This window comes from Oncorhynchus mykiss, unplaced genomic scaffold (assembly GCF_057628025.1).
Source record: "Oncorhynchus mykiss isolate SJ-2025 unplaced genomic scaffold, ASM5762802v1 scaffold93, whole genome shotgun sequence".
In the NCBI taxonomy this organism is placed as follows: domain Eukaryota; kingdom Metazoa; phylum Chordata; class Actinopteri; order Salmoniformes; family Salmonidae; genus Oncorhynchus; species Oncorhynchus mykiss.
The window spans coordinates 2,771,109-2,790,000 of NW_028322092.1; the positions used below are offsets into that span (position 1 = coordinate 2,771,109).

General features: G+C 50.5%; 1 protein-coding gene across 1 annotated transcript in view; it reads left to right on the forward strand.

Annotated features, from left to right (window-relative positions):
* The window catches only part of LOC110513475 (intermembrane lipid transfer protein VPS13B), a gene marked incomplete at its 3' end in the record, with an annotated part of 690,119 nt that overhangs the window by 623,607 nt on the left and 47,620 nt on the right, over positions 1-18,892 (forward strand). The window contains 2 exon segments of the mRNA XM_090228566.1: positions 10,198-10,400; positions 16,306-16,594. Of these exon segments, the coding sequence (XP_090084692.1) occupies positions 10,198-10,400; positions 16,306-16,594 (492 nt within the window).

Sequence of the window (18,892 nt, forward strand, 5' to 3'; positions counted from 1 at the left end):
AACCTCTCTGACTAAACCTCTCTGACTAAACCTGTCTGACTAAACCTCTCTGACTAAACCTCTCTGACTAAACCTCTGACTAAACCTCTCTGACCAAACCTCTCTGACTAAACCTCTCTGACTAAACCTCTCTGACCAAACCTCTCTGACTAAACCTCTCTGACTAAACCTCTCTGACTAAACCTCTCTGACCAAACCTCTCTGACTAAACCTCTCTGACTAAACCTCTCTGACCAAACCTCTCTGACCAAACCTCTCTGACCAAACCTCTCTGACTAAACCTCTCTGACCAAACCTCTCTGACCAAACCTCTCTGACTAAACCTCTCTGACTAAACCTCTCTGACCAAACCTCTCTGACTAAACCTCTCTGACTAAACCTCTCTGACTAAACCTCTCTGACCAAACCTCTCTGACTAAACCTCTCTGACTAAACCTCTCTGACCAAACCTCTCTGACTAAACCTCTCTGACTAAACCTCTCTGACTAAATCTCTCTGACCAGACCTCTCTGACTAAACCTCTCTGACTAAACCTCTGACTAAACCTCTCTGACTAAACCTCTCTGTTCCTGCTGTTTATATTGTTTGTTCATCACCATGTGGTGTTTTGATGTTTCCAGAAGGTTTGTCAGGGTTTCCTCCCTAAGCTGTGTTGAGACAAGAAGCCAGAGCAGCAAGTCTCTCAGATCCCCTTTCCGTTTCTCCGTACGCACGTAAACCACCGACCGCCAAGAACAACGGCTGCTTTGGTGTCATGTACATCAAGAAGACCTGTCCCGGTTATGGTCGGTACCGGAACCGGTACCGGAACCAGAGAGTTCTGTTACTGTTCAACACACTGACACGTTATGGTCGGTACCAGAACCAGAGAGTTCTGTTACAACACACTGACACGTTATGGTCGGTACCAGAACCAGATAGTTCTGTTACTGTTACAACACACTGACACGTTATGGTCGGTACCAGAACCAGAGAGTTCTGTTACAACACACTGACACGTTATGGTCGGGGTTGGGAGGGAACAGGGGAGGACAGAGTTTCTCTGGGGGGGAGGACAGAGTTTCTCTGGGGGGGAGGTTTGGGAACGGGGGAGGACAGAGTTTCTCTAGGGGGGAGGTTTGGGAACGGGGGAGGACAGAGTTTCTCTGGGGGGGAGGGAGGGAACGGGGGAGGACAGAGTTCCTCTGGGGAGGGAGGGAGGGAGGGAACAGGGGAGGACAGAGTTTCTCTGGGGAGGGGGGAGGACAGAGTTTCTCTGGGGGGAGAGTGAGGGAATGGGGGAGGACAGAGTTTCTCTGGGGGGGGAGGACAGAGTTTCTCTGGGGGGAGAGTGAGGGAATGGGGGAGGACAGAGTTTCTCTAGGGGGGAGGTTTGGGAACGGGGGAGGACAGAGTTTCTCTGGGGGGGAGGGAGGGAACGGGGGAGGACAGAGTTTCTCTGGGGGGGGACAGAGTTTCTCTGGGGGGGGGGGGATAGGGGAGGACAGAGTTTCTCTGGGGGGGGGGGGGTAAGGACAGAGTTTCTCTGGGGGGAGGACAGAGTTTCTCTGGGGAGGGAGGGAGGGAGGGAACAGGGGAGGACAGAGTTTCTCTGGGGGGAGGACAGAGTTTCTCTGGGGGGGGGGCTGGGGGGAGTTTCTCTGGGCTTTTAAACCCATCTGCTTCACAGATGTTATATCGGGTTACTTCAGATAAAATGAGTGTCAAATATTTGAATTAAAACCTCAACAATTTGCACTTGTTTACTCAAATCTACATAACTCCGCAGTGAGAACATTCTAGACGCTGTGGCCCGCGCTGATTTTCAACAGCTTTTCAGCTTTCATCCATTTTTGATGTGTTGCCTTTTATAAACACAGTTTCAAAACACTCAGCATGGAAAACAATGGAAAAACGACGAGAGAGAGAGGGGGAGGGAGAGGGAGAGAGAGGGAGGGGGAGGGAGAGAGAGAGAGATGGAGAGGGGGAGGGGGAGGGAGAGAGAGAGAGTGAGTGAGAGAGAGAGAGAGGGATGGAGAGGGGGAGGGGAAGGGCGAGAGAGAGAGAGAGAGAGAGGGAAGGGGACAGAGAGTTGTGTTTTTTATGAAAGCTAATCCCTGGTTGGAGGAGGATGACAGCTCTTTAGCTGTGGGGTTCTGACATCTCGCCTGTCGAGATGAGATTTATCACTAAGTGATTCTGTTGTTGACTATAAACACCATGTCCTCTTGGTGCGGAGCTTCATGTCCACTACCCAGGCTGATGGTCATGGAGACCCACTGAGACGTTTCCTCCTAGTCTGACCCAGGCTGATGGTCATGGAGACACACTGAGACGCTTCCTCCTAGTCTGACCCAGGCTGATGGTCATGGAGACCCACTGAGACGTTTCCTCCTAGTCTGACCCAGGCTGATGGTCATGGCGACCCACTGAGACGTTTCCTCCTAGTCTGACCCAGGCTGATGGTCATGGAGACCCACTGAGACGTAGATGTTTCTCATCGTCTCTAGATGTTTCTCGTCATCTCTAGATGTTTCTCGTCGTCTCTAGATGTTTCTCGTCATCTCTAGATGTTTCTCATCGTCTCTAGATGTTTCTCGTCGTCTCTAGATGTTTCTCGTCGTCTCTAGATGTTTCTCGTCATCTCTAGATGTTTCTCGTCGTCTCTAGATGTTTCTCGTCATCTCTAGATGTTTCTCATCGTCTCTAGATGTTTCTCGTCGTCTCTAGGTGTTTCTCGTCGTCTCTAGATGTTTCTCGTCGTCTCTAGATGTTTCTCGTCGTCTCTAGATGTTTCTCTTGGTCTCTAGATGTTTCTCGTCATCTCTAGATGTTTCTCGTCGTCTCTAGATGTTTCTCGTCGTCTCTAGATGTTTCTCGTCGTCTCTAGATGTTTCTAGATGTTTCTCTTGGTCTCTAGATGTTTCTCGTTGTCTCTAGATGTTTCTCGTCGTCTCTAGATGTTTCTCGTCGTCTCTAATGTTTCTCGTCGTCTCTAGATGTTTCTCATCGTCTCTAGTTGTTTCTCGTCGTCTCTAGATGTTTCTCGTCGTCTCTAGATGTTTTTCGTTGTCTCTAGATGTTTCTCGTCGTCTCTAGATGTTTCTCGTGGTCTCTAGATGTTTTTCGTCGTTTCTAGATGTTTCTCGTGGTCTCTAGATGTTTCTCGTGGTCTCTAGATGTTTCTCGTCGTTTCTAGATGTTTCTCGTGGTCTCAAGATGTTTCTCGTGGTCTCTAGATGTTTCTCGTCGTCTCTAGATGTTTCTAGATGTTTCTCATCATCTCTAGATGTTTCCTGTCTGTCTGTCTGTCCTATACCACAGCAAGGTGTGTGTGAATAGCCAGGACAGTCTGTTGTCTCATGGTCCTGGTTAGCAGGACATTATATCACCAGTATTCAGGGTGTTAGAGTAGAGAGACATTGACATTTGTCCCATCACACACACACAGGCCGCCCACACACACACACACACACACACACATTTGTCCCATCACACACACACACCGTCCCTGTCTCAATCCCTGCCTCCCCCTGCCTCTCTCTCTCTCACACACAGTCCCTGCCTCCCCCTGCCTCTCTCTCTCTCTCACACACAGTCCCTGCCTCCCCCTGCCTCTCTCTCTCACACACACAGTCCCTGCCTCCCCCTACCTCTCTCTCACACACAGTCCCTGCCTCCCCCTGCCTCTCTCTCTCACACACACAGTCCCTGCCTCCCCCTGCCCCTCTCTCTCTCACACACAGTCCCTGCCTCCCCCTGCCCCTCGCTCTCTCACACACAGTCCCTGCCCCCCCCCCCCCCCTGCCTCTCTCTCGCACACACAGTCCCTGCCTCCCCCTGCCTCTCTCTCTCTCACACACAGTCCCTGCCTCCCCCTGCCTCTCTCTCTCTCACACACAGTCCCCCCCCTGCCTTCGGTAACATGTTGAAGTCTTGGCTCAGCTCTTCAGGATCCATTTCATTTCGTTTGGCCCGTGCCTCCCAGTGAGATAGTTTTCCAAACTCAAAACACATGAAGTGGATAGAGACACAGAGCTGCAGAGCCACCTTAAATCCACTGGCAACAACAGCTGGCCTTTAGTGGTCCTGGGACATAACAGATGGGGTGTTGGGTGTTTCTGCTCTGATGGCTCTGATGGTCTCAGTCTAATGGCTGTAACATAATGGGACTGACAGTCCTGTGTGTCTCCATACCCTCCAGAGATCTATGGCTTTAACATATGGGACTGACAGCCCTGTGTGTCTCCATACCCTCCAGAGACCTATGGCTGTAACATAATGGGACTGACAGCCCTGTGTGTCTCCATACCCTCCAGAGACCTATGGCTGTAACATAATGGGACTGACAGCCCTGTGTGTCTCCATACCCTCCAGAGATCTATGGCTTTAACATATGGGACTGACAGCCCTGTGTGTCTCCATACCGTCCAGAGATCTATTGTCTCAAGTCTCCTTTCAGTTGGTCTCGCTACGTAATGATCTGTTTCTCTCTCATAAACTTCACAGTCACACAAGACACCACTCACAAGTGTTGTACAGAAGGACACATGACAAGTGTTGTACAGAAGGACACATGACAAGTGTTGTACAGAAGGACACATGACAAGTGTTGTACAGAAGGACACATGACAAGTGTTGTACAGAAGGACACATGACAAGTGTTGTACAGAAGGACACATGACAAGTGTTGTACAGAAGGACACATGACAAGTGTTATACAGAAGGACACATGACAAGTGTTGTACAGAAGGACACATGACAAGTGTTGTACAGAAGGACACATGACAAGTGTTGTACAGAAGGACACATGACAAGTGTTGTACAGAAGGACACATGACAAGTGTTGTACAGAAGGACACATGACAAGTTAGAGTTAAGATGTTGTGCTGCCTTCATCTAGAACGTATTGTATAAACACTTTATCTTGATGATCCTCTGCAGTAGACCAGACTCTGTAGTCAGGAGGACAGAGCTGCAGTAGACCCAGACTCTGTAGTCAGGACGACAGAGCTGCAGTAGACCCAGACTCTGTAGTCAGGACGACAGAGCTGCAGTAGACCAGACTCTGTAGTCAGGACGACAGAGCTGCAGTAGACCAGACTCTGTTGTCAGAACGACAGAGCTGCAGTAGACCCAGACTCTGTAGTCAGAACGACAGAGCTGCAGTAGACCCAGACTCTGTAGTCAGAACGACAGAGCTGCAGTAGACCCAGACTCTGTAGTCAGGACGACAGAGCTGCAGTAGACCCAGACTCTGTAGTCAGGACGACAGAGCTGCAGTAGACCAGACTCTGTAGTCAGGACGACAGAGCTGCAGTAGACCAGACTCTGTTGTCAGAACGACAGAGCTGCAGTAGACCCAGACTCTGTAGTCAGAACGACAGAGCTGCAGTAGACCCAGACTCTGTAGGCAAGACGACAGAGCTGCAGTAGACCCAGACTCTGTAGGCAAGACGACAGAGCTGCAGTAGACCCAGACTCTGTAGTCAAGACGACAGAGCTGCAGTAGACCAGACTCTGTAGTCAGGACGACAGAGCTGCAGTAGACCCAGATTCTGTAGTCAAGACGACAGAGCTGCAGTAGACCCAGATTCTGTAGTCAAGACGACAGAGCTGCAGTAGACCAGACTCTGTTGTCAGGACGACAGAGCTGCAGTAGACCCAGACTCTGTAGTCAGAACGACAGAGCTGCAGTAGACCCAGACTCTGTAGGCAAGACGACAGAGCTGCAGTAGACCCAGACTCTGTAGTCAGGACGACAGAGCTGCAGTAGACCCAGACTCTGTAGGCAAGACGACAGAGCTGCAGTAGACCCAGTAGACCCAGACTCTGTACTGACAGGCCAGGCAGGTCGTATGTTGTACTGACAGGCCAGGCAGGTCGTATGTTGTACTGACAGGCCAGGCAGGTCGTATGTTGTACTGACAGGCCAGGCAGGTCGTATGTTGTACTGACAGACCAGGCAGGTCGTGTGTTGTACTGACAGGCCAGGCAGGTCGTGTGTTGTACTGACAGGCCAGGCAGGTCGTATGTTGTACTGACAGGCCAGGCAGGTCGTATGTTGTACTGACAGGCCAGGCAGGTCGTATGTTGTACTGACAGGCCAGGCAGGTCATATGTTGTACTGACAGGCCAGGCAGGTCGTATGTTGTACTGACAGGCCAGGCAGGTCGTATGTTGTACTGACAGGCCAGGCAGGTCGTGTGTTGTACTGACAGGCCAGGCAGGTCGTATGTTGTACTGACAGGCCAGGCAGGTTGTGTGTTGTACTGACAGGCCAGGCAGGTCGTATGTTGTACTGACAGGCCAGGCAGGTCATATGTTGTACTGACAGGCCAGGCAGGTCGTATGTTGTACTGACAGGCCAGGCAGGTCGTATGTTGTACTGACAGACCAGGCAGGTCGTATGTTGTACTGACAGACCAGGCAGGTCGTATGTTGTACTGACAGGCCAGGCAGGTCGTATGTTGTACTGACAGACCAGGCAGGTCGTATGTTGTACTGACAGACCAGGCAGGTCGTATGTTGTACTGACAGGCCAGGCAGGTCGTATGTTGTACTGACAGGCCAGGCAGGTCGTATGTTGTACTGACAGGCCAGGCAGGTCGTATGTTGTACTGACAGGCCAGGCAGGTCGTATGTTGTACTGACAGGCCAGGCAGGTCGTATGTTGTACTGACAGACCAGGCAGGTCATATGTTGTACTGACAGACCAGGCAGGTCGTATGTTGTACTGACAGGCCAGGCAGGTCGTATGTTGTACTGACAGACCAGGCAGGTCGTATGTTGTACTGACAGGCCAGGCAGGTCGTATGTTGTACTGACAGGCCAGGCAGGTCGTATGTTGTACTGACAGGCCAGGCAGGTCGTATGTTGTACTGACAGACCAGGCAGGTCTAAAAAATATTTAGGGATTGAAAATATGAAATTCAGGAAGCTTTTCCTTCCCCCTGTGTGTGTGTGTGCGTGTGTGCGTGCGTGTGTGTGTGTGTGTGTGTGTGTGTGTGTGTGTGGGGATGGGATGGGATGGGATGATAACTTGCTGTCCGTTCGACTCAGGCGTCCAACGGTCGACCATAAATATGAGTGTGGTTCTCCTCTGCTCTCTCCCTGACCACATGATAATAGGCTGGATGGCAGAATACAGGCTGAGCTCACACACACAGAGAGAGAGAGAGGGCCGTCTCTGTTTAAGGGTTACACCTCTCTCTGCCCATGGCACCAGATCAGAGATCCATTAACAGGGCGTTAGTAGTGGAGGGACAGACGGCTGCAGCACAGCCAGGGTCTCCAGGGAAACACATGGTTATTATGGGCTGGCTGGAGGAGAGGAGAGGAGAGGAGAGGAGAGGAGAGGAGAGGAGAGGAGAGGAGAGGAGAGGAGAGGAGAGGAGAGGAGAGGAGAGGAGAGGAGAGGAGAGGGGCCGTCTCTGTTTAATGGCTACACCTCTCTCTGCCCATGGCACCAGATCAGGAGGAGAGGAGAGGAGAGGAGAGGAGAGGAGAGAGGACTTTAAACTTCCTAATTAGTGAGAATATTAAGATGGTCATCGTGGTTGCAGCTGTGTTTTACCTCATCATGCCGTGGTGCTTGCTGTTCCACCCTGCCCTGGTCATCTGGGCTGGAGGAGAGGATCATGGGAGAAGAGGAGTCTTCTGGCCAGTTGGGATGAGGCTCTCTCTGTTGTAATAGGATGATGATAGCCACAGTTAGTCAGTTCAGTGCTGCTCTGAGAGAGACGAGGCCTGCCTGAGAGTTCCCCAGCCTAGTGCTGCTCTGAGAGAGGAGGCCTGCCTGGGAGTTCCCCAACCTAGTGCTGCTCTGAGAGAGACGAGGCCTGCCTGGGAGTTCCCCAGCCTGGTGCTGCCCTGAGAGAGAGGAGGCCTGCCTGGGAGTTCCCCAGCCTAGTGCTGCTCTGAGAGAGGAGGCCTGCCTGGGAGTTCCCCAGCCTGGTGCTGCTCTGAGAGAGAGGAGGCCTGCCTGGGAGTTCCCCAGCCTAGTGCTGCTCTGAGAGAGAGGAGGCCTGCCTGGGAGTTCCCCAGCCTAGTGCTGCTCTGAGAGAGACGAGGCCTGCCTGGGAGTTCCCCAGCCTAGTGCTGCTCTGAGAGAGACGAGGCCTGCCTGGGAGTTCCCCAGCCTAGTGCTGCTCTGAGAGAGAGGAGGCCTGCCTGGGAGCTCCCCAGCCTAGTGCTGCTCTGAGAGAGAGGAGGCCTGCCTGGGAGCTCCCCAACCTAGTGCTGCTCTGAGAGAGAGGAGGCCTGCCTGGGAGCTCCCCAGCCTAGTGCTGCTCTGAGAGAGAGAAGGCCTGCCTGGGAGTTCCCCAGCCTAGTGCTGCTCTGAGAGAGACGAGGCCTGCCTGGGAGTTCCCCAGCCTAGTGCTGCTCTGAGAGAGACGAGGCCTGCCTGGGAGTTCCCCAGCCTAGTGCTGCTCTGAGAGAGACGAGGCCTGCCTGGGAGTTCCCCAGCCTAGTGCTGCTCTGAGAGACAGGAGGCCTGCCTGGGAGTTCCCCAGGCTAGTGCTGCTCTGAGAGACAGGAGGCCTGCCTGGATCATGTCAGCACAAGGCCGCAGCGCAGACAGAATGAAAACAAGACGGAGGGTTTTGGTTATTGTAAACAGCGGGAGCAAAACAAATGGTGGAACAACAGAGCAGTTAGTTCCGTGTTCTCTGGGTTCCCCGGCAGGCAGCAGTTTAAAGGGCCGTTAAAGAGTTGGTTCTCTGGGTTCCCCGGCAGGCAGCAGTTTAAAGGGCCGTTAAAGAGTTGGTTCTCTGGGTTCCCCGGCAGGCAGCAGTTTAAAGGGCCGTTAAAGAGTTGGTTCTCTGGGTTCCCCGGCAGGCAGCAGTTTAAAGGGCCATTAAAGAGTTGGTTCTCTGGGTTCCCCGGCAGGCAGCAGTTTAAAGGGCCGTTAAAGAGTTGGTTCTCTGGGTTCCCCGGCAGGCAGCAGTTTAAAGGGCCGTTAAAGAGTTGGTTCTCTGGGTTCCCCGGCAGGCAGCAGTTTAAAGGGCCATTAAAGAGTTGGTTCTCAGGACAGATTACTCATACACAGGACAGCATCCAAGTGTTCTGTTGACTGACAGACCAGACCAGACCAGAGACGCACGTCCATTGTCAGCGATTGGCGGAGACCAAAGTTTATGGAGATTTATGAGATCATCGAGCTTGGGTCCTAACCAAGGTCGTAGCCGAGGTCAGTCCCTCTGTCACGACTGCAAGGAGATGGACTGAGCCAGAACTGTCCTGTGTTTGTCTGACCAAGTGTCTGTCTGGGTTCACACGTCTCACTGTAGGAACCAACGGCTAGCTCATCTGCTTCTCATCAAGTTCAACTGTGGTATTTGGGTGTTGTGATGTTGGAGAGGTACAAGACAGGGATGTCCTCTCTCTCCTTTGCTCTTTGTTTAGCGTTAAAAGGGGTTTGGAGTTAAAGGGGAAGCTCACCAATTTTTTTTTACATGTAGACTTATTTTCACTCTTTCTGTGATTGTAGTTGAGCCCCAAAACCATTTTTTTTTTTTCGTAACAGAAATTTGCCCTAATTACAATGCGTTATGAAAATGTGCCTGAAGCATGTTATAAAGCATGTTATAAAGCATGTTATAAAGCATGTTATAAACTATGTTATAAACTATGTTATAAAGCATGTTATAAAGCATGTTATAAAGCATGTTATAAAGCATGTTATAAAGCTTGTTATAAAGCTTGTTATAAAGCTTGTTATAAAGCATGTTATAAAGCATGTTATAAAGCTTGTTATAAAGCATGTTATAAAGCATGTTATAAAGCATGTTATAAAGCTTGTTATAAAGCATGTTATAAAGCATGTTATAAAGCATGTTATAAAGCATGTTATAAAGCTTGTTATAAAGCATGTTATAAAGCATGTTATAAAGCATGTTATAAAGCATGTTATAAAGCATGTTATAAAGCATGTTATAAAGCATGTTATAAAGCATGTTATAAAGCTTGTTATAAAGCATGTTATAAAGCATGTTATAAAGCATGTTATAAAGCATGTTATAAAGCTTGTTATATAGCATGTTATAAACTATGTTATAAACCATGTTATAAAGCATGTTATAAACTATGTTATAAACCACTGCAAACCAACTCATTGTACGTTAGAGGTGTTTAAAGCTACAAGGTGCCCAGCTCTACGTTACACAAAGCCTTTACTGATGGTTTATACTGTATGTCTCTCTGTGCTCCGTGTAGACCCGGTCCAGTCAGTCTCAGTGCTGTTGGAGCTGCAGGATATCCTGTTGAGGACGGGTCTGAAGGATCGGAGCCGTCTGCTGCTGGGGCCTTTCTCCTGTAGCGCCGCCCTAGAGGCCAGGTGGTGTAGGCACAGCAGCAGTCCTGAACCTGAGACTGGGACCCCTAAACTACTGCTGAACCTGAAGGGAGGCCTACTGCAGGTGAGAGGGAACACCCACAATCCTCTGGTTGGAGGCTCCCTGATTTCCTCCTCATTCCTTCCTGATTCCGGGAATTCTTCCAACCAGGTTTTCTGGGAAACTAACAAAATGTAGAGAAATGTATCAGATTATTTACAACCCTGTGTGCCATTCTCACCCTAATTCAGTAACATAGAGTTAGTCCACCTTTCTGTCAGAGATCTGATGAGACCAAACATTTTCCCCATACTGTCATTCATCACCCTAATGATCTCACCCTAATGACCTCTACTGGTTATTCATCACTCTAATGACCTCTACTAATGACCTCTACTGGTTATTCATCACCCTAATGACCTCACCCTAATGACCTCTACTGGTTATTCATCACCCTAATGACCTCTACTGGTTATTCATCACTCTAATGACCTCTACTAATGACCTCTACTGGTTATTCATCACCCTAATGACCTCTTACTGGTTATTCATCACTTTAATGACTGTTAGGGGTCGACTGGTACTTCTACTGTTAGGGATCGACTGGTACTTCTACTGTTAGGGATCGACTGGTACTTCTACTGTTAGGGTGAAGACTGGTACTTCTACTGTTAGGGATCGACTGGTACTTCTACTGTTAGGGATCGACTGGTACTTCTACTGTTAGGGATCGACTGGTACTTCTACTGTTAGGGTGAAGACTGCTACCTCTACTGTTAGGGTACAGACTGGTACTTCTACTGTTAGGGTGAAGACTGCTACCTCTACTGTTAGGGTACAGACTGGTACTTCTACTGTTAGGGTACAGACTGGTACTTCTACTGTTAGGGTACAGACTGGTACTTCTACTGTTAGGGATTGACTGGTACTTCTACTGTTAGGGATCAACTGGTACTTCTACTGTTAGGGATCGACTGGTACTTCTACTCTTTGGGTGAAGACTGGTACTTCTACTGTTAGGGTACAGACTGGTACTTCTACTGTCAGGGTACAGACTGGTACTTCTACTGTTAGGGATCGACTGGTACTTCTACTGTTAGGCTGAAGACTGGTACTTCTACTGTCAGGGTACAGACTGGTACTTCTACTGTTAGGGTACAGACTGGTACTTCTACTGTTAGGGATCGACTGGTACTTCTACTGTCAGGGTACAGACTGGTACTTCTACTGTTAGGGTACAGACTGGTACTTCTACTGTTAGGGATCGACTGGTACTTCTACTGTTAGGGATCGACTGGTACTTCTACTGTTAGGGTGAAGACTGGTACTTCTACTGTTAGGGTACAGACTGGTACTTCTACTGTTAGGGTACAGACTGGTACTTCTACTGTTAGGGTACAGACTGGTACTTCTACTGTTAGGGTGAAGACTGCTACCTCTACTGTTAGGGTACAGACTGGTACTTCTACTGTTAGGCTGAAGACTGGTACTTCTACTGTTAGGGTACAGACTGGTACTTCTACTGTTAGGGTACAGACTGGTACTTCTACTGTTAGGGTGAAGACTGCTACCTCTACTGTTAGGGTACAGACTGGTACTTCTACTGTTAGGGTACAGACTGGTACTTCTACTGTTAGGGTACAGACTGGTACTTCTACTGTTAGGGATCGACTGGTACTTCTACTGTTAGGGATCAACTGGTACTTCTACTGTTAGGGAGCGACTGGTACTTCTACTCTTTGGGTGAAGACTGGTACTTCTACTGTTAGGGTACAGACTGGTACTTCTACTGTTAGGGTACAGACTGGTACTTCTACTGTCAGGGTACAGACTGGTACTTCTACTGTTAGGGATCGACTGGTACTTCTACTGTTAGGCTGAAGACTGGTACTTCTACTGTTAGGGTACAGACTGGTACTTCTACTGTTAGGGTACAGACTGGTACTTCTACTGTTAGGGTGAAGACTGCTACCTCTACTGTTAGGGTACAGACTGGTACTTCTACTGTTAGGGTACAGACTGGTACTTCTACTGTTAGGGTACAGACTGGTACTTCTACTGTTAGGGTACAGACTGGTACTTCTACTGTTAGGGTACAGACTGGTACTTCTACTGTTAGGGATCGACTGGTACTTCTACTGTTAGGCTGAAGACTGGTACTTCTACTGTCAGGGTACAGACTGGTACTTCTACTGTTAGGGTACAGACTGGTACTTCTACTGTTAGGGATCGACTGGTACTTCTACTGTCAGGGTACAGACTGGTACTTCTACTGTTAGGGTACAGACTGGTACTTCTACTGTCAGGGTACAGACTGGTACTTCTACTGTTAGGGTACAGACTGGTACTTCTACTGTCAGGGTACTGCTGTAAGTGTTCCACATTACAACAGGGGGAAACTTCTTGACGTTTTGTCTAATGCACTTATTGCGAGCCATTAACAGAAAGATCAGTCACAACTCAACACTTAATAAATAATCATACATTTCCTTCTGCAAATACGGAGTGTTTGTGGTGTTTTAATGAAGTCTTCTACAAAAAACACCCAAATTCCTCCGAACTTGAGAAATACCCACATTTTCCTGTTTGTACGTTTAGTCACCCTCCTCCACAGCAGAGTAGAGCCCAGTCTGGTTCTGTGTCTCAACTATTTTTTTGACTCAGAGATTCCTGCCTTCCTGTCCAAACCCCATCCCCAACACAACCCCCCGCCCCATCCTTAACCCCCAATCTCAACCCCAACCCCCAGCCCATCCCCAACCCCATCATTAACCCCAACCCCATCTCAAACTCTCAACCCCATCCCCAACCCCATCCTTAACCCTCACCCCCAACCCAATCCCCAATCCCATCCCCTAACCCCCAACCCCATCCCGAACTCTACCCTCTACCCTCTCCTTAACCCCTAACCCCATCCTTAACCCCTAACCCAATCCTTAACTCCATCCTTAACCCTCAGCCCCAACCCCATCCATAATCTCCAAACCCATCCTTAACCCCCAACACCACCCTTAACCCCCAACACCACCCTTAACCCCCAACCTCATCCTTAACCCCCAAACCCATCCTTAACCCCCAACCCCACCCTTAACCCCGAATCCCATCCTTAACCCCCAACCCTACCCTTAACCCTGAATCCCATCCTTAACCCCCAACCCCATCCTTACCCCTCAGCCCCAACCCCTTCCTTAACTTCCAAACCCATCCTTAACCCCCAGCCCCAGCCCTAACACAATCCTTAACCCCCAACCCCATCCTTAACCCCCAACCTCACCCTTAACCCCCAACCCATCATTATCCCCAACCCCATCATTAACCCCCAAACCCATCCTTAACCCCCAACCCCATCCCAACCCCATCCTTAATCCCCAACCCCATCCTTAATCCCCAAACCATCCTTAACCCCCAACCCCATCCTTAACCCCCAGCCCCATCCTTAACCCCCAACCCCATCCTCAACCCCCAACCCCATCCTTAACCCCCAACCCCATCCTTAATCCACAAACCCATCCTTAACCCCCAAACCCATCCTTAACCCCCAGCCCCAACCCCATCCTTAATCCCCAAACCCATCCTTAACCCCCAAACCCATCCTTAACCCTCAACCCCATCCTTAACCCCCACCCTCAACCCCATCCTTAACCCCCAGCCCCAACCCCATCCTTAACCCTCATCCCAACCCCAACAACTCAACACTTAATAAATAATCATACATTTCCTTCTGCAAATACGGAGTGTTTGTGGTGTTTTAATGAAGTCTTCTACAAAAACCACCCAAATTCCTCCGAACTTGAGAAATACCCACATTTTCCTGTTTGTACGTTTAGTCACCCTCCTCCACAGCAGAGTAGAGCCCAGTCTGGTTCTGTGTCTCAACTGTTTTTTGACTCAGAGATTCCTGCCTTCCTGTCCAAACCCATTCCCCAAGCCCCAGCCCAACCCCCCCACCCCATTCTTATCCCCCCGCCCTATACTTAACCCCCAATCTTAACCCCAACCCCCAGCCCATCCCCAACCCCATCATTAACCCCCAACCCCATTCCAAACTCTCAATCCCATCCCCAACCCCATCCTTAACCCTCACCCCCAACCCCTTCCCGAACTCTACCCTCTCCTTAACCCCCAACCCCAGCCTCAACCCCATCCTTACCCCTCAGCCCCAACACCATCCTTAACCCCCAAACCCATCCTTAACCCCCAAACCCATCCTTAACCCCCAACCCCATCCTTAACCCCCAACCCCATCCTTAACCCCCAACCCCATGCTTAACCCCCAACCTTAACCCCCAACCCTATCCTTCACCCCCTACCCCATTCTTAACCCCCAACCCATCCTTAACCCCCGAACCAATCCTTAACCCCCGAACCCATCCTTAACCCCCAACCCCAGCCTCAACCCCATCCTTACCCCTCAGCCCCAACACCATCCTTAATCCCCAAACCCATCCTTAACCCCCAAACCCATCCTTAACCCCCAACCCCATCCTTAACCCCCAACCCCATCCTTAACCCCCAACCCCATGCTTAACCCCCAACCTTAACCCCCAACCCTATCCTTCACCCCCTACCCCATTCTTAACCCCCAACCCATCCTTAACCCCCGAACCAATCCTTAACCCCCGAACCCATCCTTAACACCAACCCCGTTCTTAACCCCCAAACCCATCCTTAACCCCCAACCCCATCCTTAACCCCCAACCTCATCCTTTACCCCAACCCCATTCTTAACCCCCAACCTCATCATTAACCCCCAACCCCATTCTTTACCCCAACCCCATCCTTAACCCCATTCTTAACCCCTAGCTCTTAGCCCCAACCCCATCCTTAACCCCAAACCCCATTCTTAACCCCCAACCCCATCATTAACCCCCAACCCCATTCTTTACCCCAACCCCATCCTTAACCCCTAACCTCATCCTTAACCCCCAACCCCATCCTTAACCCCCAACCTCATTCTTTACCCCAACCCCATCCTTAACTCTTAACCCCATCCTTAACACCCAACCCCATCCTTAACACCCAACCCCATCCTTTACCCCAACCCCATCCTTAACCCCCAACCCCAACCTTAACCCCCAACCCCATGCTTAACCCCCATCCTTAACTCCCAACCCCATCCTTAACCCCCAACCTTAACTCCCAACCCCATCCTTATCCCCCAACCCCATCCTTAACCCCCAACCCCAACCTTAACCCCCAACCTTAACCCCCAACCCCATCCTTAACCCCCAACCTTAACCCCCAACCTCATCCTTAACCCCCAACCCATCCTTAACCCCCAACCCCATCCTTAACTCCACCTTAACGCCCAACCCCATCCTTAACTCCCAACCCCATCCTTAACCGCCAACCCCATCCTTAACCCCAACCCCATCCTAAACCCCCAACCCCATCCTTAACTCCACCTTAACCCCCAACCCCATCCTTAACCCCCAACCCCATCCTTAACCCCCAACCCCATCCTTAACTCCACCTTAACCCCCAACCCCATCCCCAACCCCATCCTTAACCCCCAACCCCATCCTTAACCCCCAACCCCATGCTTAACCCCCAACCTTAACCCCCAACCCCATCCTTAACCCCCAACCCCATCCTTAACTCCACCTTAACCCCCAACCCCATCCTTAACCCCCAACCCCATCCCCAACCCCATCCTTAACCCCCAACCCCATCCTTAACCCCCAACCCCATGCTTAACCCCCAACCTTAACCCCCAACCCCATCCTTAACCCCCAACCCCATCCTTAACTCCACCTTAACCCCCAACCCCATCCCCAACCCCATCCTTAACCCCCAACCCCATCCTTAACCCCCAACCCCATGCTTAACCCCCAACCTTAACCCCCAACCCCATCCTTAACCCCCAACCCCACCCCCAACCCCATCCTTAACCCCCAACCCCAACCTTAACCCCCAACCCCATCCTTAACCCCATCCTACCCTGTACAGTAGTACCCTGTCTTGTAATATTCTCCTTGTGTGTGTTTAGGTGTTCTGGGGCCAGGAGCATGTAAACTGTCTGCGGCTGGTGTATGAACACCTGCAGGCCTACCTCCAGAGGAACCAGGGATCTGGGTCAGGGGCTGGGACTGGGTCTGGGTTTGGGGCTGGGACTGGGTCTGGGACTGGGTCTGGAACTGGGTCTGGGTTTGGGGCTGAAGAGGAAAAGCCCCCCATTGACACCCAGTCACCCCCCTCCCCTGAATCCCCCTCCCCCAGGACAGAACACAGCTCTGACGACCTCCGCACCGGGCTGTTCCAGTACATACAGAACTCAGGTGACCATCATACCTCACTACTACCTATTCACCTGTTTCTCAGGTAATAACGCACTGTTACTATCTATTAGATACAGGTAATAACACACTGTTACTATCTATTAGATACAGGTAATAACACACTGTTACTATCTATTAGATACAGGACTCAGGTAATAACACACTGTTACTATCTATTAGATACAGGACTCAGGTAATAACACACTGTTACTATCTATTAGATACATGACTCAGGTAATAACACACTGTTACTATCTATTAGATACAGGACTCAGGTAATAACACACTGTTTTTATCTAATAGATACAGGTAATAACACACCTCATTACGGTCAACATGGCAACAGGACAGCAGAATATGGAGACGTTGGTGTGAAAGCCCTTTATAATTATATAAGGTGGTGGTGGAACAGAACGAGTTCCCAAACACACTTCAGCCCCGCTTGAACAGAAAGGGGATCAGGGCTTCTGCATGTGGAATAGAACGAGTTCCCAAACAGAAAGGGGATCAGGGCTTCTGCATGTGGAACAGAACGAGTTCCCAAACAGAAAGGGGATCGATCGGGGCTTCTGCATGTGGAATAGAACGAGTTCCCAAACAGAAAGGGGATCAGGGCTTCTGCATGTGGAATAGAACGAGTTCCCAAACAGAAAGGGGATCAGGGCTTCTGCATGTGGAATAGAACGAGTTCCCAAACAGAAAGGGGATCGGGGCTTCTGCATGTGGAACAGAACGAGTTCCCAAACAGAAAGGGGATCGGGGCTTCTGCATGTGGAATAGCACGAGTTCCCAAACAGAAAGGGGATCAGGGCTTCTGCATGTGGAATAGAACGAGTTCCCAAACAGAAAGGGGATCAGGGCTTCTGCATGTGGAATAGAACGAGTTCCCAAACAGAAAGGGGATCAGGGCTTCTGCATGTGGAATAGAACGAGTTCCCAAACAGAAAGGGGATCGGGGCTTCTGCATGTGGAATAGAACGAGTTCCCAAACAGAAAGGGGATCAGGGCTTCTGCATGTGGAATAGAACGAGTTCCCAAACAGAAAGGGGATCAGGGCTTCTGCATGTGGAACAGAACGAGTTCCCAAACAGAAAGGGGATCGATCGGGGCTTCTGCATGTGGAATAGAACGAGTTCCCAAACAGAAAGGGGATCAGGGCTTCTGCATGTGGAATAGAACGAGTTCCCAAACAGAAAGGGGATCAGGGCTTCTGCATGTGGAATAGAACGAGTTCCCAAACAGAAAGGGGATCGGGGCTTCTGCATGTGGAATAGAACGAGTTCCCAAACAGAAAGGGGATCAGGGCTTCTGCATGTGGAATAGAACGAGTTCCCAAACAGAAAGGGGATCGGGGCTTCTGCATGTGGAATAGAACGAGTTCCCAAACAGAAAGGGGATCGGGGCTTCTGCATGTGGAATAGAACGAGTTCCCAAACAGAAAGGGGATCAGGGCTTCTGCATGTGGAATAGAACGAGTTCCCAAACAGAAAGGGGATCAGGGCTTCTGCATGTGGTCTCAGAGAGGAAGACATTACGTCTGTTTCCAGTAAAACACAGTTTGTTCTCCTCCCTGGACACGCTGTCTTCCTCCCGGACTCTCACACACGGTGGAGAGAGATCAAACCCTCTCCTCGCCCTCTCAGCTATCTGCCCTGTCAGCCGTGGTCAGTCAGCCTCTCCTCTCCCTCTCAGCTATCTGCCCTGTCAGCCGTGGTCAGTCAGCCTCTCCTCTCCCTGTCAGCTATCTGCCCTGTCAGCCGTGGTCAGTCAGCCTCTCCTCTCCCTATCAGCTATCTGCCCTGTCAGCCGTGGTCAGTCAGTCTCTCCTCTCCCTATCAGCTATCTGCCCTGTCAGCTATCTGCCCTGTCAGCCGTGGTCAGTCAGCCTCTCCTGTCCCTGTCAGCTATCTGCCCTGTCAGCCGTGGTCAGTCAGCCTCTCCTGTCCCTGTCAGCTATCTGCCCTGTCATCCGTGGTCAGTCAGCCTCTCCTCTCCCTGTCAGCTATCTGCCCTGTCAGCCGTGGTCAGTCAGTCTCTCCTGTCCCTGTCAGCTATCTGCCCTGTCAGCCGTGGTCAGTCAGTCTCTCCTCACCCTGTCAGCTATCTGCCCTGTCAGCCGTGGTCAGTCAGTCTCTCCTGTCCCTGTCAGCTATCTGCCCTGTCAGCCGTGGTCAGTCAGCCTCTCCTCTCCTTGTTTGTTGCATCGTTCCTCTGGTCTCTGATGCATTTAATACAGCTCTTTCCTCTTAATGGAGACAGGAGGCCTTCCTTCCCAGCAGTAAAAACAGTAGAGAGTCT